Source organism: Sciurus carolinensis, chromosome 3, assembly GCF_902686445.1.
Source record: "Sciurus carolinensis chromosome 3, mSciCar1.2, whole genome shotgun sequence".
NCBI classification, from domain to species: Eukaryota; Metazoa; Chordata; class Mammalia; order Rodentia; family Sciuridae; genus Sciurus; species Sciurus carolinensis.
The window spans coordinates 54197631-54224743 of NC_062215.1; the positions used below are offsets into that span (position 1 = coordinate 54197631).

The 27113-nt window shown below is 45.8% G+C and overlaps 3 protein-coding genes across 10 annotated transcripts in view; 2 read left to right on the forward strand and 1 right to left on the reverse strand.

Moving 5' to 3' along the window:
• The window catches only part of Pelp1 (proline, glutamate and leucine rich protein 1), a 50624-nt gene extending 25899 nt beyond the window's left edge, over positions 1–24725 (reverse strand). The window contains exons 1-3 of one of the 4 annotated variants that reach the window (XM_047544058.1): positions 24139–24725; positions 7530–7604; positions 6500–6654 (exon numbers count right to left, since the gene is read on the reverse strand). Coding sequence is in view for 1 of the 4 variants with exons in the window: in XM_047544057.1 (XP_047400013.1) it covers positions 6068–6316 (249 nt within the window). In the remaining 3 variants the exon portion in view is untranslated. Of the gene's footprint in view, positions 1–5877; positions 5899–5920; positions 5970–6067; positions 6351–6499; positions 6655–7529; positions 7605–24138 lie in introns of those variants that run through there. The other 3 variants (XM_047544057.1, XM_047544060.1, XM_047544059.1) reach the window with 3 other exon arrangements.
• Arrb2 (arrestin beta 2) lies at positions 9569–18156 on the forward strand. 5 transcript variants are annotated; one of them, XM_047544063.1, is made up of 16 exons: positions 9579–9816; positions 12629–12659; positions 12979–13082; positions 13282–13342; positions 13455–13499; positions 13725–13921; positions 14245–14304; positions 14702–14769; positions 14903–15038; positions 15251–15335; positions 15624–15696; positions 15972–16109; positions 16889–16972; positions 17066–17145; positions 17256–17310; positions 17608–18156. In XM_047544063.1, the coding sequence occupies exons 3-16, from the start codon at positions 13056–13058 to the stop codon at positions 17699–17701; spliced, it is 1203 nt and encodes a 400-aa protein (XP_047400019.1). In that variant the 5' UTR covers positions 9579–9816; positions 12629–12659; positions 12979–13055; the 3' UTR covers positions 17702–18156. The 5 variants fall into 5 exon arrangements, with proteins under 5 accessions (XP_047400018.1, XP_047400019.1, XP_047400017.1 ...); XM_047544061.1 differs by lacking the exon at positions 12979–13082 and having other exon boundaries at positions 9582–9816; XM_047544062.1 differs by lacking the exons at positions 12979–13082; positions 14702–14769 and having other exon boundaries at positions 9569–9816; positions 13725–13983.
• On the forward strand, positions 24507–26578 carry Med11 (mediator complex subunit 11). The gene is made up of 3 exons (XM_047544067.1): positions 24507–24660; positions 24899–25029; positions 25617–26578. The coding sequence occupies exons 1-3, from the start codon at positions 24576–24578 to the stop codon at positions 25752–25754; spliced, it is 354 nt and encodes a 117-aa protein (XP_047400023.1). The 5' UTR covers positions 24507–24575; the 3' UTR covers positions 25755–26578.
• The last annotated feature ends 535 nt before the right edge of the window (positions 26579–27113 follow it).

Genomic DNA, 27113 nt, shown 5'->3' on the forward strand with positions numbered 1-27113 from the left:
GCTCAATTCACAACAGCAAAACTATGGAACCAACCTAGATGCTCTTGAACAGTTGAATGGATAAAGAAAATGTGGTACATATACACAATGGAATATTACAGAGCCTTAAAGAATGAAATTATGGCATTTGCAGGTAAATGGATGGAACTGGAGAATATCAGGCTAAGTGAAATAAGCCAATCCACGAAAAACCAAAGGCCAAATGTTTTCTGTGGTAAGCGAATGCTAATCCACAGTTGAGGGTGGGTAGGGAAGAATGAAGGAACCTTGGATTATACAGAGGGGAGAAAGGGTAGGGGTAGGGCACTGAGGGGAGAGGTAGGGCAGGTGGGGATGGGAAGGACGGTGGACTGAGACAGACATTATTACCCTATATACATATATGAAAAAAATTTTTTTAATTTAAAAAAAAATGCAAGATGGTGCAGTTACTTTGGAAAAAAAAAATTGGGCAGTTCCTCAAAACGATATGCATAAGCCAGGTGCAGTGATACACACCTGTAATCCCAGCTATTTAGGAGGCTAAGATAGGAGGATCACAAAGTTCAAGGTTAACCTCAACAACTTAATAAGATCCTGTCTCAAAATAAAAAATAAAATGGATGAGAATATAGCTCAGCAGTACAGTGGTAGAATATCCCTGGGTTCAATCCACAGAACAAAAACAAAAAAAGGAAGGTTAAACACAGAGTGAACATATGACCCAGAAATTCCACTCCTAAGTAATAAACCCAAAAAATGAAAATATGTGCTCACAATAACTTGTAAATAGTTCAAAACAGTATTATTCATAATAATGAAAACGTAGAAATAACTCAAATGTCCATCAGTTTCACAAGGCCCTATTTCAAAAAAATAAAAAGGGCTAAGGATATAGCTCAGCAGTAGAGTGCCCCTGGGTTCAATCCCCAGTATCCCTGATCATACACACACAAAAAAAAATTATAGACAGAAAAGCAGACCAGTGGTCACCTATGGCTAGAAGCAGTCAGGGAGAGGTTTATGGGAAATGGGGACCAAGTTTCAATGAGTACAGCATTCCTTTATGGAGTGACAAAAATGTTCCAAACACAGTGATGGTTGCACAACTCTGCAAATACAATAAAAGCCATTTTATTGTACCCTTTAAATGAGTAAACTGAATAGTATATGAATCACATCTCAATAAAAATGTTTTTTTAAAAAAGGACAGAATTAAGCAGAGAAGTGACATTATCTGACTTATGATTAAAATTAGTAAATAAACAAAGCCAAACATACCAGATTATAGTGGTGCACACCTATAATCCCAGCTACTTGGGAGGTTAAAGCAGGAGGATCACAAATTCAAGGAAGCCTGCAAAACTTGGTGAGACCCCATCTCATAATAAAATAAAAATGGCCAGGGATGTGTAGGTTAGTGGTAGAGCTCCTGCCTACCATGTAGGAGGCCCTGGTTTGATCCCAGTATTACCTCCTTGTAAACTGGTAAGCATGCAGATAAAAAGTTGTTAAAATCTGATTAAATTCTGAAGGTAAAGTCAATAGAATTTGATATGGATATGGATACTGGTATGGATGGAATATACTGAGAGGAGTCAAAGATAACTACAAAGTTTATCACTCGATAATTAGCTGCCATTTACTAAGAAGACTGATTCAGGAAAAGTAGGTTTTGGAAATGAGAATCAGAAATTCAGTTTCAGATAAGTTAAATCTGTGGTATTTATTTAGCATCAAAACGGAAATGCCAAACAGGCACTGGGAAGACAAGTCTGGAGTTACGAGGAGAAATCTTGGTTAGAGATGTGAATTTGGGAGTTTTTGGCCATGACACTAGATCAGTTTGCCAAGATCAGAATGATTATATTAGAGAGAGAAGCAGTATGAGGACTGGGTCCCTGGAAACTCTAACCTTTTGAGGACAAAGAGATAAGGAAGAACAGTCTTTAATCTTTACTGGGAAAGACTGGAAAGGAGTGACCAGTGTGGTAAGGGGAGAACTGAGAGAGTATCCCAGAAGCCAAGTAAACAAAGTTTTTAAAATCAGGTGTGGTGGCACACATCTGTAATCCCAGGGCTCAGGAGGCTAAGGCAGGAGGATTGCAAGTTCAAAGCAACCTCAGCAATTTATCAAGGCCCTAAGCAATTTAGCAAGATGGAAAAAAAAAAAAAAAAAAGTTTTTTAAGGAAGGAGTCAGGTGCATGGTGGTGTGGCGTACGCTTGTGATCCCAGCAGCTGGGGAGGATGAGAAGTAGGAGGATCACAAATCAAAGCCAGTCTCAGCAATTTAGAAAGGCCGCCTCAAAACAGTAAAAATAAAAAAGGCCTGGGGATACTGGCTCAGTGGCTAAGTGCAACAGGTTCGATCCATGGTACCCACCCGCCTCCCAAAAAAGGAAGGAACAATCAACTATATTGAATGATACAGATGGGTCAAGTGACATAAGGACTCAAATTTGACCCATGAACTTACTCACTTAATGGTTACAGGGTTACCTTCAAGAATTACCATATCACCCAAAGTGGCAAAGTGGTTGAGTAAAAGCCTAAATGGAATGAGCCCAGGTGCTTTACCACACTGAACTACATTCCCAATCCTTTTTGAGACAGAGTCTCACCAAGTTGTCCAGTCTGACCTCAAACTTGCAATCCTCCTGCCTCAAACTCCTGAGTTCCTGGAATTAAGGACATGTGCCAACACCATCAAGTGCATTTTGACCTTTTTAAATGGTGGTGGTGCACACCTATAATCCCAGCTACTCAGGAATCTGAGGCGAGAGGACTGCAAGTTTGAAGTCAAACTGGGCAACTTGGTGAGACTATAATTTTTTTTTTTTAATTTAATGAAAGGGCTGGGGTAAAGGCTCAGTAGTAAAGGACCCCTGAGTTCAATCCCAATACTGCAAATAAATAAATTAAATGTTGACTTTTGAAGAATGTGGGTGAAGGATATATAGGATTTATTTTAATCTTTCAACTTTTCTGTGAACTTTAATATTTAAAAAAAGGAAGAATGGAAGCAAGCAAATACAGAGAATTATTTTGAGGAGTGCTGTCATAAAGGTAATATAGAAATGGGATAGGAACTGGAGGATGATTTTTTTTTTTAAGCAGCTTTGAGCTATATGCTGATGAAAATAATTCAACAGAGAGTGGGGGAAGTTGATGATGGTGGATTAGAGGAGAACTGATTACACAATGTACTTATGTAAGTGGTAAGGGAAAGGGTCTATTACACATGCAGAGGAACTGGCCTTAGATTAAGAGTATGGACAGCTCATCACTAGTAACAGGAGGGAAGGTAAAGCACACGGGACAGGTAAGTTGGTAAATATGGTCGTGGGAGCCTATGGAAATTCCCATCTATCCATTTCTGTCTTCTCCATGAACTAGGTAGTGAGGTCATCAACTAAGAGTGAGAATGCAGAAAAAATAGTAGAGGTTTGAAAAGGGCACAAAATAGTTGTCTAGGAAAGTGGCAACTAACAAGTTTGCTTAATAACACTAAAGGTCCACTTGTGATGACAATGGCCATGAATTTAAAAAGTGAAACCAGAAAGCAAGGACTCAAGTTTTTCTTCAGTTATACTGAGCTGTGAAGATACAGGAACAAAATAAATAAGAACTGGATTTAACACAGACAGGATATTATCAAGTAAGTGCAAGTAAAAAGCAAAGGAATTGATCACAATGAACCACCAAATTTAAACTGGATATGAAGGGAAGAGAAAACTTAGAAGATAAAAAATAAGTTCATTTCTTTCAAATAGTGATAAATTCTAAGAAAGAAACAAAACAGGATAAAATGAAAGCAAATAACTCAAATTAAAGGGGCTACCTTATGACAGTGGTCAGGAAAGATTCCTCTGAAATGGTGGCATTTGAGACCTAAATTCAAAAAAGCTCACTTTCCCAGGACTTTCCCAGCAAAGAGTAAAAAAATTAATAAGGAATGGCCTCTGCATGTTCTAGAAATTAGATAAGCCTGGGTGGCTGAAACACAATTAAGACAAGCAGGGAGTCCTACGAGACGAGATCAAGAGGTAAGCATGCCATGTACAGTCTCATGCAATGGTAAGTTACTGCAGAGTTTCAAGAATGCTGTAATCTTATTGATATTTAGCTACTGGCTAGAGAACAGGACACTACTAAGCCCTAGGGATACAAGGCAGAAAAGTAAAGCCACTGTCTGTCCTTCAAAGAGCATACAGTTATAGGAAAAATATCTGGGATTTGCTTGGGAGGGAGCTAAGTTGAAGAGGAATGAAATAAGAATGGCAAAATGTTCACTGTTAAATGAAAAATGCTCAGGGTGGAATGATTAGAAAAATTATCTATGTCTGAACCTTTCCATAAGATTTTTTTTTCAGTTATAAACAAAAATAAAACAAATCTAAGCCTACTTGTGTTAGTGTGGAGGAGGGAGGTTGTATAAATGAAAGAAACAATGTAATAAACATTTGTTAATCATGCGTGGTCAGGAACAAGAAAAGAACTAAAAAGATGGAGGTAAGAGCCAAGGCAGCTCATGGAGGAATTCCAAGAGAAGAATAAAGGCCCTGAGGCCAATAAAAAGAAAAAAGAAAGCAAACCCAGGTACTGAAGGATTTTTAAAGGCAGCAAACAGGAACACAACTTTATTTTGGAAAGCTCACTCCATTTGCTTGGTGTGGTGGCTCACACTATAATCCTAGCTACTCAGGATGTCAAGTTTGAAGCCAGTCTGGGCAACTAAGTAATACCAGCCTCAAAATAAAATTTAAAAAATGGCTTGGGATATAGCTCAGAGCTTGCCTAATACGTGTTAGGCCCTGGGTTCAATCCCCAGTACACCAAAAAAGAGAGAAAAAACAAGCAAGCAAGCTCACTCCAACTACTGTGCAGGGAGTAAGAAGGGAAGACCAAAGGCAAGATTTTTGCTATAATCTGAGCTAGAAATTGTGCACTGTCCTGGGGTAGTCCCATTTTGAAACTGTTAAGTTTGTGGTTCCATGGGAAAATCAAGTTGGTGATTAAGCTTAGATGGACAATGTCTTTCCTCAAGTTCCAGGCCCTTTTACTTACCTTCATTTCTGTTGTCAATTAGACTAGAAATTCTCTTAGGGAAAGACCCAAGTCTAATTTATCTACCTAGAGATAAAAACAGTACCTTACATGTAACTGATACTCAATAAATATTTGCGGAATGAAAATCTATAGGGAAGTAGGGGGAATTTGATAGATTGCTTATGAAAAGGTGTGTGAAGAAGAAAGTATTCAGGATGACACTTGAGTTTCCAGCCTACAGAACTGAACAGATGTTAAATCTTGCTCTAATATAGTCCAAAAGATCCTTCTAACCCGTCTTACAAAGCTCTACATGACCTATCTGTTCTCTGCCTACCAATCTCACCAGCCTCTACCCACTCTTTCCCTCCACATCTGAGCCTCTGGATAATAACCTTTTTTTCAATTCTTTCCTACCACAGGGCCTTCCCACGTGAGTCTTTCTCTAAACGAACTGCTCCTCCCATTTTCCTTCCTTACCCAACCCCTACTCATCCTTAAGGTCTCATTTTACACTCCAATTCCATTGGAAAATCTCTGCAATTCTCCGGATTAGGTTAGAAGTTCCCTGCTAGGATTCAATTCTCATCGCTTTTCAATGCGTATTGCTCATCGCCATCGTGTCTGTAAATGGACAGCCTAGTACAGCCTTAGGTTTTCAGTAAGACCACAGTAAATATTTACGCGTTGAATACGTCCGTTAACTCTCTGGAAACAATCACAAAAACAAATATCGCCAGAAGAAAACGGGACTGGAGATCATTCAACGGCTCAGTGACCAGGCCAGGAACTGAATCCATTCCTGTGTGCCTACCAATAGCCCAGCAACAAAAAAAAAAAAATGGGACCTAATTTTTCCCCCTGGAGAAACGGCGGATAAAAGAGAAATACGTGAATCTTGTCCGGAATGATGGTTGGATTCTCTTTCTGCCCTCTTCCCCTCAACCTGTCGACTGCAGCTTCAGTGCAGCTAATCCTGGCCCTCAGGTGCCGGGCCAACCTTCCCACAGAGCCGCAAGCACGCGAGCGCAGACTTACCTGGGCCCCGCCCACCGTCCCATGCAACCGCAGTAGGCACATGAGCCCGGGTAAATGTGGGACCGAACGGACTGGGGGATGCACAGGAGCGACGGTGGACCCCGTTCGCGGCTGTAGCAAACCGGAAACGCTCTCCAACAGCAGCAGACGGAGACGCGGGCCCGAGCTCATCGCCGAGAGACCCCCGGTACCCCCGGGAGCCCCAGCCGGGGAACCCGCAGAGGGCCCACTGAGAACGGCTGCCGCCATCTTCCCGGGGCTCTAGTGGTGGCGTGGCGCGATGACGCAAACACAACGCGACTGACGCGTCTTGAGAAGGGGGCCTGAGGAGGGGGCTGTGGTCCTGCGCATTGAGTGAATAGAAGGGCTCAAGCTGGTGGGAGCATGCGCAGGGTGGCGGGGCCCGGGTGCCTGGGCTGCGGGTGTTTTTACCTCCTGTGGTATTCACCGGTAGCCTATGAGGAAGGCTTGGGGCAGGTCGGAGGCCGCCGGTGGTCCTTAGTGAACACGTGGTCTGGACAAAGGGCGCTTAAGTCCGAAACTTTCCTTTAAACAGTTTCAGACAGCTTCGTTCTCAATATATGTACCTTTGAAAAACAAATAAAACAAATTCAAACTATACGAGGGCATAAAGTATAAAGAAAACCTCGCTTCCCAAGGCACTTCCCAGTAACGTGTGTACTTTCCTAATATTAATCTATGCACAGACACATAAATGGTCTATCTTACAGCAGGAGGGTGGGCACTTGACTTTTTTCATTCATATATCGTGTCTTTAAGCTGCGTAGTATGAATGAAATGGATGTTCCACGATATAGTTCCATTACTGAATTTTTGTCTGCACCAATTTTTCACCAATACTTTATAGTGAACACCCTAATAACCCATTGTATATTGGGTCATGGTTAGATTCAAATCCAAGAGTCATCCTTTTTTCTGCTAGACCTCTATCCAATTCTTCCAAGTCCCGGCATTCTGCCTCCAAAATACATTAACCCAAGAGTGCCATTTTTTTCCATTTCTCCATCTCCAGTGTCACTCTGGTCTAAGTCACCATCTCCCCTCACGTGACTTCTTATAACCTCTTAGAAAGGTTTATTCATTGCTTTCTGCCTCTCTTTTGCCTTCCAGTCCCTACTCCACACAACCACCAGAGTGAGTTTTCCATATGTATATAAGTTTGTGGAAGATTTTGTTTTTCTGTTTTCTGGGTCTTTTTTGTTGGGGGGGGGGGGTGTGTTTGGTACCAGGGATTGAACCCAGGGGGCTTAACCATTGAGTCACATCCCCAGTCCTTTTTATTTTTGAGACAGGGTCTCACTAAGTTGCTTAGCGCCTTGCTAAGTTGCTAAGGCTGACTTTGAACTCAAGATCCTCCTGCCTCAGCCTCTGGAACTGATAGGATTATAAGTGTGCACCACTGCACAAGGCTCCTGTGTGTATAAGCTTTTGTCACTCCCACCTTAAAGTCCTTCTGTGGCTTTCAAGTGAGATGCTGAGGATATAGCTCAGTTGGTAGATTCTTGGATCTTCAGCACTGCAAAAAAAAAAAAAAAAGATGAGAATGAAATCCCATCTCTCAGGAGTCCATGAGTCCATGAGTGTTTGTTTGTGTTGCTGTTGTTATTGTTTTGTTGTTTGTTGGCAGTACTGGGATTGAACCCAGGGCGCTCTTCCACTGAGGTACAGCCCTTTTTCATTATTTTCATTTTTGAGACAGTCTCATTGAGTTGCCCAGACTGGCCCTGAATTTTGCCTCAGCCTCCCCAGTAGCTGGGATTACCAGGAGGCAACACCATGCCTGGCTAAGCTCAAGAGTCTGAGACCAGCTTTGGCAACATAGAAAGTCTGTTCTAAAAAAAACAAAATGCCAGGAGGGATGTTGCTTATATTTACTCCCAGCTATTCAGGAGGCACTGAGGCAGGGGATTCCAAGTTTAAGGCCAGACTGAGTGACTTAGTGAGACCCTCTTAAAGTAAAAATAAAAAGGGCTGGGATGTAGCTCCATGGTAAAGTACCTCTGGATTCAATCCCCAGTACCAAAAAAACAAGGCCAAGTGTTGAAAAAAATCTGCTTTGTTTGTTTTCCCTGATCATTAATGAAATACAATAACTTTCCATGTTTAGTAGACATTTATATTCCTTCTTTATTACCTTTTCATGTCGTTTACCTCTTTGGGTTTTGTAGAAATTCTCTGTAGATATGAGAAATTATTCTGTAATATGTATTGCAAGGAATTTCTACCAACTTGTCCTTTTATTTATTTATTTATTTTAAGTTTCTTTGAGGAGAGTATGGGAAAAGACATAAAAGGAGAAATACCTTATCTCTGTAAGTCCAGAAACATCAGTCATCCTTTATCATCCCTCAAGTCCAGTCTCACTCCAGAAATGACTCCAATATGGCCCTCTTCTCTCTTCCACGCTACCAGCTTTTTTCTCTTGACTAGTTTATCTACTTTAATCTTGCCCAACTCTTCCACCCTCCACATTGCCCAGAATTTATCTTCCAAAAAAGGAAATCTCTTCATGTCACTCCTTTTTCTGAAATAATACTAGTAATAATTAAAAAATAAATAAAAACCGGTTCCAGGGAAAGACCTCAGCCCCTTTCTTCACCTACTATACAAAACCCTCCACAACATGTTCCAGTTCTCAACTTTCTCTCTCCTGCTATCTAACCCTGTGAACACTTCAGAAAAAGATGTGACTTGCCTTTCTCCCTCTTTGGAATGCCCTTTCTCCACATCTGCCCATCTTTCAGAACCATTGTCCTCAAATGTCCTTCCTATGAAGTCTTCACTCTCTCCACCCCCCGCTCTGGCCAAGCACTTTGGGTTGTTTTATCTTCTGAGTCATACCTCTATTATAGCATTCCTGGGATCATAATACCTGTGTGTCCTCAAGTATACAAGGAAATCAGGGGCCATGGTAATGTGTGTCCCCATAGTGACTAGCATAAAATAGGGGTGGATGTATGATGGATGAATGAGTGGGTGGATGTTAGCTAGAATGGGTTGGTGGAGGAGGTGGAAGTCAGAGAAATTTTAAAAGGAACCCTGCGAAAACCAAAGACATACACCAGGGGGAGCTGAGACACCGCAATAAGACGGGAAGGCGGGCCAAAGAAGGCTTTAAGCTCTGGGATGGGCGGCACTCACTAAAGGAAGCATCACGCTACTAAGAACCACTCACGCACAAGTGCATTCCCCAGTTTTCCTTTCCAGACTGTTTGAGTTCATCCCACCTCCCCCACCACCCGCGTCGCCTCCACAGCCACTGAGAAAGCAAACAAAGGGGAGGGGACCCCTGCAGGGCTCCGGCTGCCAAGAGCCAATCAGTGGGCGCTAATATCAGGGAAGGCGGGTGCCTTCGTTTAAAGGGGCCCAATCGGTTTCTAAGGGATTGGGGGTAGGGGGAGAGAAAGGCGGGAAGAGCTGGAGTAGGGATAGCGCGCTCAAGGAGGCTCCCCTAGGGAGGCCGAGGACAGAGGCGTGGGGCGGAGCCAGTCTGCGAGCCTGACTGTGTGGGGAGGGCGGGCAGCGCTGCGGCGCGCGCGATCTGGCTGACGCATCTGGCCCTGGTTCCCCAGGACCTGACGGGAGGGGGAAGAGAAAGAGCCGAGGGTGCGCGTGCGCAGTGGCGCGGGGAGGAGCTGGGACCTGGCAGCGGGCAAGAAGGCTGCTAGCAAGCCGCGAACCCGGCGGGCGGCGGGCGCGCGCACCATGGGCGAGAAACCCGGGACCAGGTAAGGGAGGTGGGGCCACGCGGCGGGGCAAGGGCGGTGGCGGCTCGCCGCAAGTGCCGGCCTGGTCCCCAGACAAGGACCACGGGAGAGAATCCCGGGGCCAGACCCCTGAGTCCCTAGGGGGCAGCCATCCGGGGCCGCACGCCTAGGTCCTTGAGGATAATGGGGATGGGGGGTGCGAAGCGTGCCTGGGCCCCTTCAGAAAGCGAGGCCTTGTAGGGGTGGGACCATTGGGGTTCTCCCGTGCAGACTGCGATGCAGGGGCGGAGGGAGGAGGAGCAGGTGGCCGGCCCCAAGAGGTTGTGTACAGGGATACTGATGCTGGGAGGGGATCCTCCCTAGACTCATGCCTAGCCAATGAAAAGCCTCTTGTCTAATACCCCACAGGCAGTCCGGCTGCCCCCACCTGTCCCAAGGGCTGGGTGGCTCAGCTTCCAAACTTCTGCCTTTCCCTGTGTTGCTAGAAGCAACAGCTTCATATTGAGGGAGCGAATTGCTTAGGGACCCTCTCAGAAATTAGGCCGTATTCCTCTCCTCAGGAATGGGAGAATATCAGCCCTGGGCACAGCATCCACTCCCCGGATGTTTTCTGTGCAATCGAGGCTCCTTCCTTCCACTGACACCCCAAGTTCTCGGTTTTTTTTGGTTTTTTTTTTTTTTTTGGGTCTCTAGCAAAATCCACTTCCTGTTGTGACCAACACCCCAAGGGGGCAGAGGGTGTATGCCTGAGTCCCAGGGAAGTAGGAGCAAAAGAAGAAAAGACTGGGGCTGTATACCTCAAACCAGAGAGGATCAGGAATGGGGGCTTGGTCACTTGTTCTGCAAAACATCTTATCATTCCCCCCATCCATGGAACGTGAGAATTCAGGTTTCTGAGCATCAAGAGGACTAGTATCTGAGAGAGATAATCAGAGGGAAGACTGACATTTGGATTAGGGGTTAAATACCCCACAGAAAGGGGAAGTCACAAATTTGAGGGAGGCCCCCTGGTTTCCGTTATGTGGTTCATGAAGGGGGACGGGTGGACCCAAGTGGACTGCTGACTTGGCATAATTCCCTGCACCCTCATCAAATTCTGGGCCATAGGAAATGGAGAGAATAGCAGGAAGTGCAAAGGGGCATCTGCTTCAGCTACTCCCCCACCCCAGACACCTCCCTGGTCCTCCCATACTCTGCCTCCTTGGCCAACTTCACTGTGTGCATGCTTCCACTCCCTAGCCTGGCAAGAGGTGGCTGGGTTAGGATCCAAAAGGCAGTTGTCCTGTAGTTGCTCCAGGGCAACTGACCCAGAGCCACACTCCAGTTGGCCAACTGATTGTGGCTGTTGCAGCCCTTTGCCAGGGCTTCCTAGTGGGAGGAAACACTGGGACAGAGGAAAACCAGAAGCTGAGGGCAGGGAGAGCCTGGATGATGCCTTAGCAATCAGCCACCAAGTTGGAACATACGGTAGGGTGCTTATTCTAGCTGCCACCATGTCCATGTTTACACTCCTTTATTGTTGGGGATACCTGGGGCCCTCCATACCCTTAGCCATTTGACCTTTGAACAGCTTGGTCTTCAGGGAAAAAGGGACAAGGAAGTTATAACAGAAACAGGTGGTGGCAGAATTTCAATTTCTGTTATCTGGGGGCCCTTTCTAGGGATTGCTGCTTAGGCAGAGTGGATTGGAAGGTGCTTCAAAGAACAAGCTCACAAGTGGCCAGAGCACGGGAATCAGATACTTCCCTAACCCCAAGCAATGGTTAGAGTCACAGCTTAGGTTGTTTCAGCATCAGAGTAGAAAGTGTCCTTCAATTTGACAAATTATTGATGCATGTTACAAAAGATAGTGTTAGCAGTTTGGTGATTAAAAGCAGAGACTAGACGCTGAACTGCCTCAGTTTGTATGTGAATTCCACCCTTTACTCTCTGTGACCTTAGACAAAATTCTTGATATCTCCATGCCTCAATTTCCTTACCTGTAAAATAAAGATATCAGAACTTGCATCACTGGGTTAAGAGCATTAAATAACATATTTGAAACATTTGGAACAGTGCTGGGCATGAAGTATTCACCCAATAAATGTTAGCCAGCATCATGAATTTTATCATGTGGCTACTACTATACTGGGGATGCCTAAATGAACAAGGCTTTGGAACTCACAGTCTAAGGAGACAGAAAGGGCTAACTGCTGTTGTGTGCTGTCACACCACAAGTAAAATATGAATAAGATGTGACAGGATTCACCAAAAAGGAGGAGTAGGCTAGGGTCTAGGCTGGATCTGCATCCTAAAAGAGGTGATATCTGAGCTAAGTTTTGAAAGATGAATAGGTTTTTAAGCTGCTGAGCTCAGAGATGGGGACAGTTAGTGGTTAATAGAAAATAGCTCCTGTGGTAGAAACCATTTGAGGGGCAAGGGCTAGAGCCATTGCTCTTCCGTATACCCCAACTGTTATTGGAGCTGGAGGCCACATGGAAAAATGGTTAGTTCTGACTCAGACACTGCTACAGCTTGCCCATTCAGGTCCCCTCTGGGAAGAGTCTGGATGTTTCCTGGGGCAACCAGTGGTCATTACTGTGGATGGAAGGGGACTAGTAAGGGTGGACCAAGGACACGAGAAGGAGCATTTGCCCTGGCAACTAGCCTCAATGAGCTGACATGTGAGAAATATAAGGAACTTATCAGAAAGTGGGAGGGATGGGGCTGGGCAGTCTCCAGCCAGGGATAGGGGTGAGCTTTGCTTCTCAGGCCCAGGAGGGATAAGGTCCTGGTATGGGGGTCCCTGCTGAGTCTGAGGGAGGCAGTGGGGTTTCCCTTTCTGTTTTGTTAGGGTCTTCAAGAAGTCGAGTCCTAACTGCAAGGTGAGTCACCCAAAGTACTTACCCTTTTGACCCTCCCTGGGCCCTGCCACCAGCCTGCCCCTAGACAGTCCCCAACACTAGCTCCCCACTTCCTGTGACAGCTAAGAGCTGACTTCCTTTGCCTCCTGAAGCCCCTTGCTGCAGAGGCTGCTCAGCCTGAGCCAGCCACAGGGCTGGGTGGGGACAGGCCCAAGTCCTTAAGCAACACCAAAGAAAAAGAGCCAGAAGCAAGCGCTGTGCTTGTAACCCTCTCAGGAGCCAACCCAGTGAGCCTGGGGTTGGGAAAAATAGCCCCCAGGCTATGGTCTGTTTATCCCAGAGCACCTTAAGGAGACCTTATGAGGCTAGCACTGTTTAACCGGCTGATCAGGCTGTCCTCCCTGAGGACTCTCCCAAATGCATACACCTACCTGGAAGACACAGGTGAGAAAAAAGAGAGCAGCTAAAAAGCCTAAGTTTGGTTGGATAGTTTGGGAAACCTGCCACCCCCACCTTCCAACATTACTGGGAGAAACTCCTTGAAAGCCCAGCCCAGGCCCAGGGCAGGGCAGCCACTTTTGAGGGCTTTGATGCCTTGTCACCATCCTCCCCAATCCTCCCTGTGACCCCTTGACATCCTCAGCTCACCGTGTACTTGGGCAAGCGGGACTTTGTAGATCACCTGGACAAAGTGGATCCTGTAGGTAAGTTTGTCCAGAAGGGGACAGCTTAGCTCCCAAGAGGGGAGGAGGTTCCTAGGCCCAGGAATGGGGAAGAAATCCCTTCAGGAAATAAGCCTATGTGTCCTTTTCCTAGATGGTGTGGTGCTCGTGGATCCTGACTACTTGAAGGACCGCAAAGGTACCAGCCCCAAATCCAAGGGGCCTGAGGGGAGTGGGGGAGGAGAAGAGTGAGATGGGCTGGCATTAGAACGTGCCACAGAAAGATGGAGGGCTGAGGCAGAAACCAGGAGTAGGACTGAAGGAAGTCTTATGCTGCCATGGAAGGAGCTATGGCTCTTAGGTACTGGTGTGGGTTTGGGGAAAGGGGTACTCCTGACCACCCCACCTTGCCCTCCCTTGCCAGTGTTTGTGACCCTCACCTGCGCCTTCCGCTATGGCCGCGAAGACCTGGATGTGCTGGGCTTGTCCTTCCGCAAAGACCTGTTCATCGCCACCTACCAGGCCTTCCCCCCAATGCCCAACCCACCCCGGCCCCCCACCCGCCTGCAGGACCGGCTGCTGAGGAAGCTGGGCCAGCATGCCCACCCCTTTTTTTTCACAGTGAGGATGCCCCCCGACCCTCTGCTGGGCAAGGGGTCTGGGACCGTGTTGGGACAAAAGGGGTGAGGCATCTATTTTGAGTAGATCTAGAAGGAACAAGTAAGGCAGGTGCCCTAGATTCACCACCCTTCAAGGAAGTAACTTCCTCTGTGGTTTAACCATTCCCCACTTCCTGGAGCCCCACAAAGCCTCATTACCCTGGGACCTCTTTCTTCTTCCTTTCTCATCCCCAGGTGCCCTTTGTCCAGCCATTTAAGTTGAGATTGGGAGGAAAATATGGGGCTTTCTGGAGGACTGAAGTTTCCCTTTTTCCTCTGTCACAGATACCCCAGAATCTACCCTGCTCTGTCACACTGCAGCCAGGACCAGAGGACACAGGGAAGGTATGGAAGGAATGGCTCTGAGGACACATGAACAAAACAAAATTGAGCAAGAGCCCAGAGTACAACTGAGCAAAGGGTGAATGGCAGGGGTGGACAGGGAGGTACCCCCCAGCCCATAGGTATGTTAGAGGGAGATAGTCACTGCACGTATGACACTGCCTCCTGCTCTTGACCTGCATGTATGTGGATACAGGGGTTCCCCATGCATTACCATGAACAAGCCTCTAGGTGCCAGGCCGCAGTGAGGCAGCGTAGGGAAGATAGTCCCTACACTCCTCATAGTGATGGGGCAAGAGTCCCTGCCCAAGACAAGAGAAGCATGGAGGAAGGAAGGGGAGTGGTGGAGGTAAGCGCAGGAGTCTTGGGTAAGATACAGCCTTTCCTTCCCCCTCCCAAGGCCTGCGGGGTAGACTTTGAGATTCGAGCCTTCTGTGCCAAATCACTAGAAGAGAAAAGCCACAAAAGGTGAGGGAAGCAAGCTCCTCTGTGGTTTTAACTATTCCTTTCCCACTTCCTGGAGCCCCAGGCCCCTGTGGGATGTGAGAGGGAGGTTTGGGTGTCTAGGGATTGATCCCTTTCCTTCTCCCCACAACCCCAGGAACTCTGTGCGACTGGTGATCCGAAAGGTGCAGTTTGCCCCAGAGAAACCCGGCCCACAGCCCTCAGCTGAAACTACACGCCACTTCCTCATGTCTGACAGGTCCCTGCACCTTGAGGCTTCCCTGGACAAGGAGGTGGGGTGCTAGAGAGTGATGCAAGTGCCCGAAAGGCAGAACAGACCCTGGGGGCAGGGGTGAAGCCACAAGCAGAATGGTGTTTTTAAACACAGTTGCCTCTGCTGGGTGTGGAGTTGCTACGGGCTAGGACTCAGGGGAGGGAGCACACCAAGAAGGGGACCAGTCAAAAACAAGCACAATTCATGTGACAACGCCCCTCCCTTCAAAAGCTGTACTACCATGGGGAGCCCCTCAATGTCAATGTCCACGTCACCAACAACTCTACCAAGACCGTTAAGAAGATCAGAGTCTCTGGTAGGTGGTGGGGTTGGAAGGGAGGGGTATCTTGTGGGAGGGAGTCCCTGCAAAGTGTCTTCTGTTATGATTTCAGTCCAGGCCATATCCAAGTGTGGGAGACCTACCAGGGCACAGTGAATTTAAAGAATGATATCCGGGCTTCTGTGTTTGCTGCAGAGAGGGCTGTGTGTTATGGGTAGGAGGTAGGGGTGTGCTGGGGTTTGGGGTCCACACCACATAGTCTGGAGTGGTGGTGCAGTAGTAGGTCTGCACTCCATCCAGAGCTGTTCCACCCCTGCCCCACAGTGAGACAATATGCCGACATCTGCCTCTTCAGCACTGCCCAGTACAAGTGCCCCGTGGCTCAACTTGAACAAGAGTAAGTATCACAGCAGGCCTGGGGGGTCCCAATCTTAGAGTAGGCCCAGGGGAATATGAGGTATAAGGCAGAACTTTTCCTGAACCATCTCACTTCTAAGGGTGTTCCTTCCAGTCAGGTACCTATGAGTTGTTAATTTCCTTGAGCAGGTTGAGCCAAAACCTACCCCTTGTAACATGTGCCCAAAGGAACAGAAAAGGAGATGCTGCTTGGGGGTGGTAGGCTGCCCTGTCACCCAGCCCAGCCTAAGTGTTTTGTCCATTTGTTTCCCCAAGTGACCAGGTATCTCCCAGTTCCACGTTCTGTAAGGTGTACACCATAACCCCACTGCTCAGTGACAACCGGGAGAAGCGTGGTCTTGCCCTGGATGGGAAGCTCAAGCATGAGGACACCAACCTGGCTTCCAGCACCATGTGAGGCGGGGCTGAGGGCCTGTGGAGTAGGAGACAGACTTTCTGTTCAGTGCTGGTTGTGTGTCAGGCTCTGTCCTAGATGCCAGGAAGGTATCAGTGAACAGGAGACCAAAATTTTAAAAAAATTCTTGTTTTCCTAGGAGAGGACAGATGATCAGATAATTTTATATATATATCGTGTTAAGGGACAAGTGTTAAGGAGGAAAAGCAAGCAGAGACTGGAAATATAGAGAGGGGCAGGTTTGCACTGATTTTAAATAGGGTAGCCAGAGGTGAAGACTGAGGAAGGAGGTGTTGCGAATATGCAGTCCAAGTGTTGCAGCAGAAAGAACTGCAAGCCCTAAGACTCAAAGATGGGATAGGCCCAGTGTGTCTAAGGAATTATTAGGTGCCCTGTGCCCTTGGGCAAGAGCAGCCCCATTGGTCCAGAACTTCACAAAGGGCTGGATCAAACCCCAGCTGGCAACTTTGCACTGGGTACACATTGCATACAGCAGGCCTGGGGGCCAGCAGAGTGAGAAAGAACCACAGGAGAAGAGGTGAGGCAAACAGGACCTATAAGGCTCTCGAGTTAGAAAGACTGAGCTATTACTGCCAGAGACGAGGGCCCAGGAAGGTTCTGAGCAGGGTAACACCGTGGTATCCTTTGCCAATGTTGCTGGAGCTCCGGGGTATAGTGTGAGTTTGTAGCCCACCTCAGAATCCTGATGGAAGCTACAGGGTTGTGCTAGGTAACAAGGCAATGGGCCACCTGATCCAACATCTCCCCATAATTGCAGCGTGAAGGAGGGTGCCAACAAGGAGGTGCTGGGAATCCTGGTGTCCTACAGGGTCAAGGTGAAGCTGGTAGTGTCTCGAGGCGGGTAAGTATGGTAGATCCTGATAGGGGTCACAGTGGTCGTCTCTGGTTCCACATGGTTGTGTCCTCTTCATGCATTCTCTCCCCTTCCCCCCAGGGATGTCTCCGTGGAGCTGCCTTTTGTTCTTATGCACCCCAAGCCCCATGACCACATCACCCTCCCCAGACCTCAGTCAGGTGAGCACTCTGCCCACCTTGCACCCTGCAGGGAAGGCCTGAAACAAGATCAGTGGAGTACCCACTGATCCAGCACCCACTCACCCACCCACCCACTCTTCTCCCCTCAGCTGCTCCTGAAACAGATGTCCCTGTGGATACCAACCTCATTGAATTTGATACCAAGTAAGAAACCCACAGCCATACCGTCCTACTTTGACCTTCTTTGCAGATTCCCATAATGTCCAAATCCACCCTCATACCTCCTGGGGTTATTTGTTTTCTTTCGTGGGGAAAAGGGTGGTTGAATATAACTTAGCCTTGTAGGGCTCCCTAATTCTTTCATTTTCCATCCCTTGCAAATCCTTCTGGTTCCATTGTTGCTCCAACACCTCTGCCCCTGGGAGGGGGTGAGGAACAGAGGAGGAGACATAAAGAAGGGTCAGAAGCCTTCACCTCATCCTTCTCCTTTCTACCTCTAAGCTATGCCACAGATGATGACATTGTGTTTGAGGATTTTGCCCGGCTTCGGCTGAAAGGGATGAAGGACGACGATTATGATGACCAATTCTGCTAGGAAGGGGGAAGAAGGGAGTGGATGGTGCTGGGAGAGGTAGGGGCAGGACCAAGATCCCCACTATCTTGGGGGCTGGAGGTGTCCCTGCTTCTTTTCCTTCCCCACCATCCAGCAGTTTCTTCAACCAACCCCTTTTCTCACTTCCCCATTACCCCAGATACACACTGGACCCATCACTTGTTGAAAGTGGGCATTAATCTTTTGACTACAGCTCCACTTCCCTAGTCACCCAATGGGTAGCAAGCTGTGTTCATACCTAAATTGTTTGGAGGGGGACACTGAAAATGAGTGAGAGTAGGGAAAGGGGAAGAAAGAATTCTCATATTCAACTTCACACCAACATACCTGCCCCCCTCCATCTACTGCCTGCCTCCCATTCCTCTAAGATGAGACCCTGTGGAGGCAAAACTGTTTATTTCTGAGCATAAACATGAAAATAAACCTTTTAATAGGCATGACTGTGTGTGTTTTCCCTGTAGTATTCAGTGTGTAGTATACATGTCTACAATTCTTTTCTGCACCCTCAGGGTACTTGACACAAGGCTATCAATAAATGTTTATTGAATGATTCTGTGTGCCTGTGGCAAAGGCAAAGTAAACACTGAATCTTGATTTGGTCACTTCACACACAAGGGTACAGTTTAGTAAGGCTACAAAGTAAACGTAGTCATTTACAGGGGAAATAATAACTAACTTCCCCACAGACTAGATGCTCCCAGGAGCTAAACAGGACAAGCTCTTCCCTGTTATGGCTGACGACAAAGGACAGCATTGTGACCTGTTGTGACCCAGCTGGTTTCATTTCCACTTCTTATGGTTGCTCAAGTAGTCCACTCCTGGGGCTCAGTGGGACCACATCTGCACACTTCACCAGACAGCAGCCACATGAATGACATCTCCTTTCTAACACAGAAGCTGAAACTTTCATCAGCCAAGAGTCATGCATGCAGCTGTAGGCCCAAGTTCTAGAAGCAACATCCTAGTGCTGTTCCTGAGATGCCTGGGACATGCATCAGAGACTCCATGAGGCTTGGCCCAACCTCCAGGCTAGATTAAGGAAATAAGCAACACTCCAGGAGTATTTCTCACCTCCATAATCCACTGCCACACCTGTAACTGACCTTATCTCTTAAAGCTCTTTCCTTCATTCCATAAACTCATCTTTTTTTTTTTTTTTTGTATGAGGAATTGAACCCAGGGGTGCTTAACCATTGAGCCACATCCCCAGCATTTGAGGGCCTTGCTAAATTACTCAGGCTGGCTTTGAACTCACGATCTTCCTGCCTCAGCCTCCTGAGTTTCTGGGATTACAGGAGTACACCAACATGCCCAGCTCAAACTCATTTTGATTTAAGTATATGTGCTGGGCATGATAGAGGGACACAAAAGTAGAGCCAAAACAAATATTAAGTCATTCCCTATCTATTAAATTACAGTATCTGTGTTCCAAGGAGAAGTACAGGAGTTGTGAAAACACATGACAGGGAGTCTGGGGTTTGGGGATGATTTCCCTGGAGGAAGTGACCTTTAAGCAGAGAACTGACAGAGAATTGAGTTAAGAGACCACACAGAGATGAGCATTCTGGACCATGGCAACCCAAATGTGAAGGCTGAAAGGAACAGAGCATGTTTTGGGGACTTGGAGACCCTGGACTGGAACAACCAGTTAGAGGCAATAGGGACAAGTCTATAGGCCCTTAGTCTATATCAAAGCTTATACATGTAGCTAAATCATTTATCCACAGGCTTTAAATGCTGCCAAAATGCCGATAATCTTGCTTACCCCACCATAGGATCAGGCATCCCTCTGACTGCCATGACCCTGCTCCTTGACCTCTAAGCCCATGGATCTCCAATTGCTTCACGTGAATGAGAACACTTTGGGAGGCACAATAATGATCCACAGTCTAGTTCTACCATCCTGGATTCTAAGTCAGGAGCCCCCATGAAGAATTCATGAATCTAGATGTATAATTAACACACTTTGAGAACAATCGTTTTTAAGCTTTTAAATGTTTTTAATGCTTTTTAGGAAGTAATACATGCAACATGGTTTTTAAAAATTCAAACAGCATTTAACGGTAAACAATGAAAATAAGGCTCCCTCCTTGCCTATTTCCTATCCTTCCATTTCTCTTTTCCAGAGACAACCACTATTGCTAGTTCCTTGATTATCCTTCCAAGGATACATTTCATATTCAGTCATGTGTGGATTTATGTATTCACTAGCTTATATTAAATACAAAGACTAGCATATTATGAACTCTTCTACACCTTTTCACTTAATAGTGTATCTAGAAGAGCATTCCTTAAGCAATACATATAGATCCACCTCATTCTTTTAAAGAATGATTTCCTCATTGCCTAGATATCATTTATTTTTACCAGCTTCCTACTAGTGAACATACTGAATGTCCACTATTTTGCTAATTCAAACAGTATTAGAATAATTGTCCTTGTAGATACAAGGTTTTTGTTTTGCTTGTGGTATAGGAATTGAACCCATGGCCTCATGCATGCTAGGCAAGCACCTTCCCACTAAGCTACATCCCGTCCTTTCCTTTATTTTGAGACAGGGGTCTCACTAAATTCCCCAGGCTGGCCTCAAAATTATGATCCTCCAGCCTCAGGTTTCTCAGTGGTGGGGATTACAGGTGTGCACCACTACATCCACACATGTTCACCTTTATCTAATCCCAAACATTTTGCTTCTAGTATTTTGTTTTTTATTATTTATTTATTATTGGTACCAGGAATTGAACCCAGGGGTGCTTAACCAGTGAGCCACATCCTCAGCCCTTTTTGTTTTTTATTTTGAGACAGTGTCTCACTAAATTGCTTAGGGCCTCACTAAGCAGCTGAGGCTGGTTTTGAATTTGCCATCCTCCTGCCTAAGCCTCCTAAATTGCTGAGATATTACAGGTATGTGCCTGTATAATGCTTCTAGTATTTTTAATAATACACAAATTTTTAAGATAGTCAGCTATAATCACTTTCTTAATGGCTTCTTTTTTATTTTTATTTGTTTTTTTTAGTTATACATGACAGTAAAATGTACTTTGACATTTTAATGGCTTAAGTTTTTTATTACAAAGCTCTTGGTCCCTTCACAACTTGACACTTCCTCTTCTTTCCAGCCTACACTTCCAGATCATTAGATCAACCACTATCTTATCAGCATACTCAATTTCTTCTCCTTTCACAATTCTCTCAAACCCCACCCTTGGATCTGTACCACTATCTCCTGCCCCTTTCCACTAACAGGGAGCTGATAGGCACTACTTGAGAAATCATACAACCACACTTATTTTTTCATTCAACAAATATTTTTGAACACATCCTAGTTGCCAACACTATGCTAGGCCCCAGGTATCAACTTAGGACTACCATAAATTTACTACCATAAATCTCTAACCTAAGCTGAGACCTTGATACCTGATAACCCTTGTCTCTGATAACCCTTGTCCCTTCTCCATGTCCTTGGTCACCTCCCTCTCCTGCTCCCATCCTACTAATTCTCCACCTTCCTTTTAGGAACTTCTGCTTTTCATAGAGATTAGGCAAAGAAAATGAATGATTTCAACTTCCCACCCCTATAAACACTGACATCTACACCAATTTTCCAATTTTCACCAAGGTTATGATGCTTATTTGGTTCAAAGTTAATCATTCCACCTGTGCTCACAGCTCCCTTCCCACCTCCTCAGAGGTTTAGATTCAATGAACCAGCCCCTTCTCTTCCACCCACCCCTCCTTCACTAGCTCTTCCTTCACAGTAAATAAACCCACACAAGTCTTTCAATTGAAGGGAGGAAGAAAGGAGAAAAAGGAGGAAGGGACGAAACCAAACTCTCCTCCACACTTAGGTCTTTTTCACAGTAAAGTACGTCTCTATTTCCTCTCTCACTTTTTCTTGACTTTTTTTTTTTTTTTGGTACCAAGGACTAAACAGAGAGGTGCATAACCACTGAGCCACATCCCCAGTCCTTTTTTAAAATATTTTATTTAGAGACAGGGTCTTGCTAAGTTGCTGAGGCTGGCTTTGAACTTGCGATCCTCCTGCCTCAGCCTACCGAGTCTCTGGGATTACAGCCATGCACCACCATGCCCGGTATAACTAACTTTTTATTTTCCAAGTAATATATGCACATAGTTTAAGGAGTGAAATAGTACTACAAAACACATTACATTATAAAGCAGAACCCATCCCTCTCAAAATCTCTTTCTCCTCAGAGGCAACTACTTTCACTTCCTTTAGATGTTTCTGTTGACATTATCTCCACATCTCCAAACCTACTTGTCTTCTTGATTTTTATTTTAAGCATCTATGGCTTCCCACCATAAAAGGTAAAGACTGAACTCAATCACCAGGGAACAGCTTTCATCTTGCGCCCATCCCCCATTCTCCAAAGGGAATTATATTATCAGTTGGGATCAGACCAAAATTCTGAATTTAATATGGTTATGCAAAGATTATTTATGGTTGAGTCATGTGGTATGTTATGATTACCTTTCTGTTCTTATACAACCGTTTCCCTTAACTGGCATTTTAAAATTTGCTTATTGTCAGAATTTATCACTAATTCAGTGCCATACTCTCCTCCAAAAAAGTCTACATTTTGAACAATTTAAAATATTCATCTCTTTCATCTCCTTAAAGCAATCTCTCCAGGATCCTGCTAATGAACTAGCTATTCTTTCCACCTGCTGTCCTGGAATTCCCCTAGCTGTAACCCAGGAGTTCCCAGTCACCTCTCATGAATTAAGGCTTACTTCCTGGATCCTATATCTTCCTCTTCTGGTTCAAGTCTAATAACTTCCTAAGAAAGAATGCATATAAAAGGATGCATAGAAAAATTTTGAGAGCTTGTGAATATGAAAATGCCTTTATTCTGCCTGCATAATTGAGAATTTTGATTTGTGAGTCTATTCCCTAAAAATCTATTCTTTCATAGTAATAGAACAACAGCTGGCCACCTAGGAAAAAAAATTTATTTCCCTGAACCTCAGAGGTAGGTGAGACCATATGACCAAGTTTTCTTCAATGGATGTGAGTAGAAATAATATGGGTCACTTGCCTGAGACAGGTCTGCCTCCTCCACATTTTCTCTCCCCATTTCTGCCAGCTGCAACCCAGGAATGGGACCAACGGTTTGAACATACTCTAGAATGTGTTTCACAAATTTTACTACACGTACAAATCACCTGGGGATCTTAAAACACAAACACTGGCCAGGCACAGTGGCACAGACCTGCAATACCAGCAGCTCGGGAGGCTGAGGCAGGAGAACTCCAAGTTCAAAACCAGCAACTTAATGAGGTCCTAAGCAACTCAGCAAGACCCCGAGGGTTGAGGATGTGGCTCAGTGTTTAGATGCCCCTGGGTTCAATCCCTGGCACCAAACACACATACACACCCCAAAAAACCCACAAACTTGATTCAGTAGGTCTAGGATGGGGATTGAGATTCTGCATTTCTAACAAGTTTCTAAGTTATGCCACTGCTACTAAACTGCAGACCACACTTTCGAGGATAGGACCCTAAAGGATGGCCCAGGTGCACTGCAAGCCTAGGTCCCTGTATGATTTGTGGAGCACTGAATTACCCACACCCAATGGTTTTATGAGAAAAAAATTAAGTGTGCTGAGTCTCAGAGAGAAAAAAATGTAGTTGGAACCCTCCCCCAGTACTGGAGATAGAACCCAAGGGCAATCTACATTGAGCTACATCTCCAGCCCTTTTAAATTTTTTTTATCTTGAGACACAGTCTAAATCACCCAGGCTGGCCTCAAACTTGGAATCCTCCTGCCTCAGCCTCCAGAGTCCCTGGAATTACTGGCATGTGGCCACCACCTTAGTTTCATTCTTGATGATCTATAAGCTGTAGAGAGTGATCTTTTCAAAAAGGTAAATCTGGTTATAAAACACTTTCTAAAATTCCTTCGAAGGTACCCAAATTTTTTCAGAATAAAGTCCAAATTACTTAGCTTACAAGCCTTTTCCTGATCTGGCTCCCCATTCAGTTTTCCCAGTGTCACACCTAACCACCACCACACTCCGTTCAAACTGAACCCCTTGCTGGATTCCAAATGTGGTAAGCCCTTTTACCTGCTCTTGCCTATGCTGTTTCCCTTTTCCACTTCAACCTCTCATCGTTGAGGATTCAGTTCAAGAAGCGGTTCCTCCAAGAATCCTTCCTCTGGACTCCCTGTGATACACCCTGAGCATATCTCTAACAAAACATCTATTTAACTGTCACATGAGAGTCCACCTCATTCATCTTTATATCCCCTGATCCCAGCTTATAAGTAACCAGAAAAGGAAAGAGGAAAAGGCTGGAGGGTGCCAGCAACAGAAAATAAATACATCAATAGTCTGTGCTGCGTTTGGACTCGCGGTCAGAGAAAAGTCCTAGGGAGAATAATGTAACACTCACCAAGTCAAGTTTTCCTCGGGCGTGGTTGGCAGACAAAGGGCCCATGGCCATCCAGTCTTAAGGAATGCCCTATAAATCCAATCATCACCTAGCACCCAGCAGACACTTAATAAATCCTTATAGAATAATTAAGTATGGTCCACAAAACAGTGGCACGAAGGCGGACAAGTCTGAATGGTCTCAGAACAGGGGCTATTTCAACATCACCCCGAAACACAGGTGGTCCGCGGTGGAGGCGCAGACGCAGTCAGGCGCAGGACGCCCTGGGAGTGGTAGTTCCCTAAGTGGACAGAGAAGGGCGAGAATGCGCTGGGAACCCTGGGAACTGTAGTGTTCGTTAGTTTTCTCTACGCAGGCGCAAACCGACAACCACTTCCGGGCCCAAGCGTTGCACTGAGCAGAAGGACAAAATCCTGTGGAGGTTTCCCAGAGGGACGATGGCTACCTACAGCCTGGCGAACGAGCGACTACGCGCCCTGGAAGACATCGAACGGGAAATCGGCGCCATCCTCCAGAATGCAGGTTCGGAATGCGACGAGCGAAAGACAGAGAGCCGAAAACGAGCCGGAGCTGCGCGCACATGCGCTGACCCGAGACTCGGCGCGTGGTTAGGGAGGGATCCTAAGCGCGTGCGCGGCGAAAGTGGGGTGGGAGCAGCTGTCGTTGGGGCGGGGCTATACTGCCAATCTCTGATTAGTCCCACCCTCTCCAGTGAGCCCCGCCCTCTCCAGTGAGCCCCGTTCTCTCTCCGCCACCGCAGGTACAGTGATCCTGGAACTATCGAAGGAAAAAACCAATGAGCGGCTCCTAGACCGGCAGGCGGCAGCCTTCACTGCTTCGGTGCAGCACGTGGAGGCGGAGCTATCGGCTCAGATCCGCTACCTCACCCAGGTGGGTGTGTCAGGGTCGTGTTGTGCGCCTGCGGACCCTCTCGCAACCTTAGCCTTAGCCTTAGGCTAAGTGGAGCATTAGCTGAGCAAAATCAGGCCTTCCCAACTGGAGGACCGAAACCTTCCTTCCAGGACTTGTTTCCTCCCCCAAAGAAAAGAAGTAAAGGCCTGAACCACTGTATGGGGAAGTGCCTGAGAGAGTGGTGTAATCAATACTAAAGCCACAAACTGTGTTCCTACAAACGTCCTGATCTCTAGGAATGAGACCCCACATACTTATATCCCAAGAAAAGGGACAGGATTAAGGGGGTTCCAAGGTCCTTATGACAGCTGCCACTATCTCCTAACGTTTATGTGTGCCAGACATTCAGCATTACCTTATCCTACAACAACTCTAAAAAGTAGTTATTTTCACCTTCATTTCATAGATGATGTTAACAGAAGTTAAGTGATTTGCCTTAGTTACTCACCTACCAGGCTGCTTAACAGATCAAACTCAGGAAAGAAATGAGACAAGAAACCTAATGTTTGGTTGGGGGTTAGGTAAGGGAGGTGGGGCTCCACTGATCAATCTTAACTGTCTTGTAGGTGGCCACTGGGCAGCCCCATGAGGGCTCCAGCTACTCCTCAAGGAAGGACTGTCAGATGGCTCTGAAGCGAGTAGACTATGCCCGCCTCAAGCTCAGTGATGTGGCCCGCACCTGTGAACAGATGCTGGAGAACTAAACCAAGGAGGTGTATCCAGAGTGTGGAGGGAGACCATGACCTGCACCCTGGGCAGAACTTAGAAGCTTGCAGGATGGGGAACAGGAACTGAAACATACATGCTCTGCTGGTCAGAGAAGACTAAGACAAGGACCAGAAGGTGGAAATGGAGAAACTAAAGCCCAGTCCTGCCCACAGATGTGGCCTGAGTCCTCCAGCAGGGTGCTCTTGCTTTGCATTTAGCAAGTTCAGGAGATGGACATTCAGTTGCCAAACCCACTTCCTCATGTCCATCATGCCCCTGCCCCAGGCTCCCAAAGATAGCCTAATGAAGATATGTTCTTCCTTACTGGAAGATATACAAAACAAAAACTAAGGGTTTTATTAATAAAAGCAACAGCAATTTTTTTTTAAATAAATCAGATTCTTTACTGGGGTATATATGAATTATGCAAGGGATTGAAGAAGTAAACCCAACCTGAACAGCATCAGCACAAAGCCACTGAGGAGGAAAAGTGGGAGAGCCCCAGACCTTTGGTGTGGATTTGGAGAGGAACCGCTGATGTAGTGTGCAGGGAGACTTGTGACTAGGCGGGGACCATAACCAGTAAAATGAAGACAGGAGTCATGGTAAGGGGCAAGGGCCTGAAGCAAATATCTATACAGAAAAGAGTCAATAATTCTAAAAAAAAAAAAAATTTTTTGTAGTGCTGGAATTGACCCAGGAACATTCTATCTCTTGAGCTACATTCCCAGTCCTTTTTATTTTGAGACAGGGTCCTGCTTCATTGTCCAGGCTGGCATCAAACTTAAGAACCTCCTGCCTCAGCTTCCCAAGTCACTGGGATTACAGGTGTGCACTACCACCCAAATCCTAAAAATAATTTTTATTTATTTTTTATATTTATTTTTTAATTCTTTTTAGTTATATATGACAGTAGAATTTGTTTTGACATATTATACATATGTGGAATATAAGTTCCCATTCTTTTAGTTGTACATGATGTGGAGTTACACTGGTAGTGAATTCATATAAAACATAGGAAAGTAATATCCAATTCATTCTGCTGTCTTTCCTATTCCCATCCTCCCTCCCTTCCCTTCATTCCCTTTTGTCTAATCCAGAGTACTTCTATTCTTCCCTCCCTTTCTTATGCATTAGCATCCACATATCAGAGAAAACATTCAGCCTTTGGTTTTGGGCGATTGGCTTATTTCACTTAGCATGATAATCTCCAGATTCATCCATTTACCAGCAAATGCCATCATTTCATTCTTTATGGCTGAGAAATATTCCATTGTGTGTGTGTGTGTGTGTGTGTGTATGTATCATATTTTCTTTGTCCATTCACCTGTTGAAGGGTATCCAGGTTGGTTCCA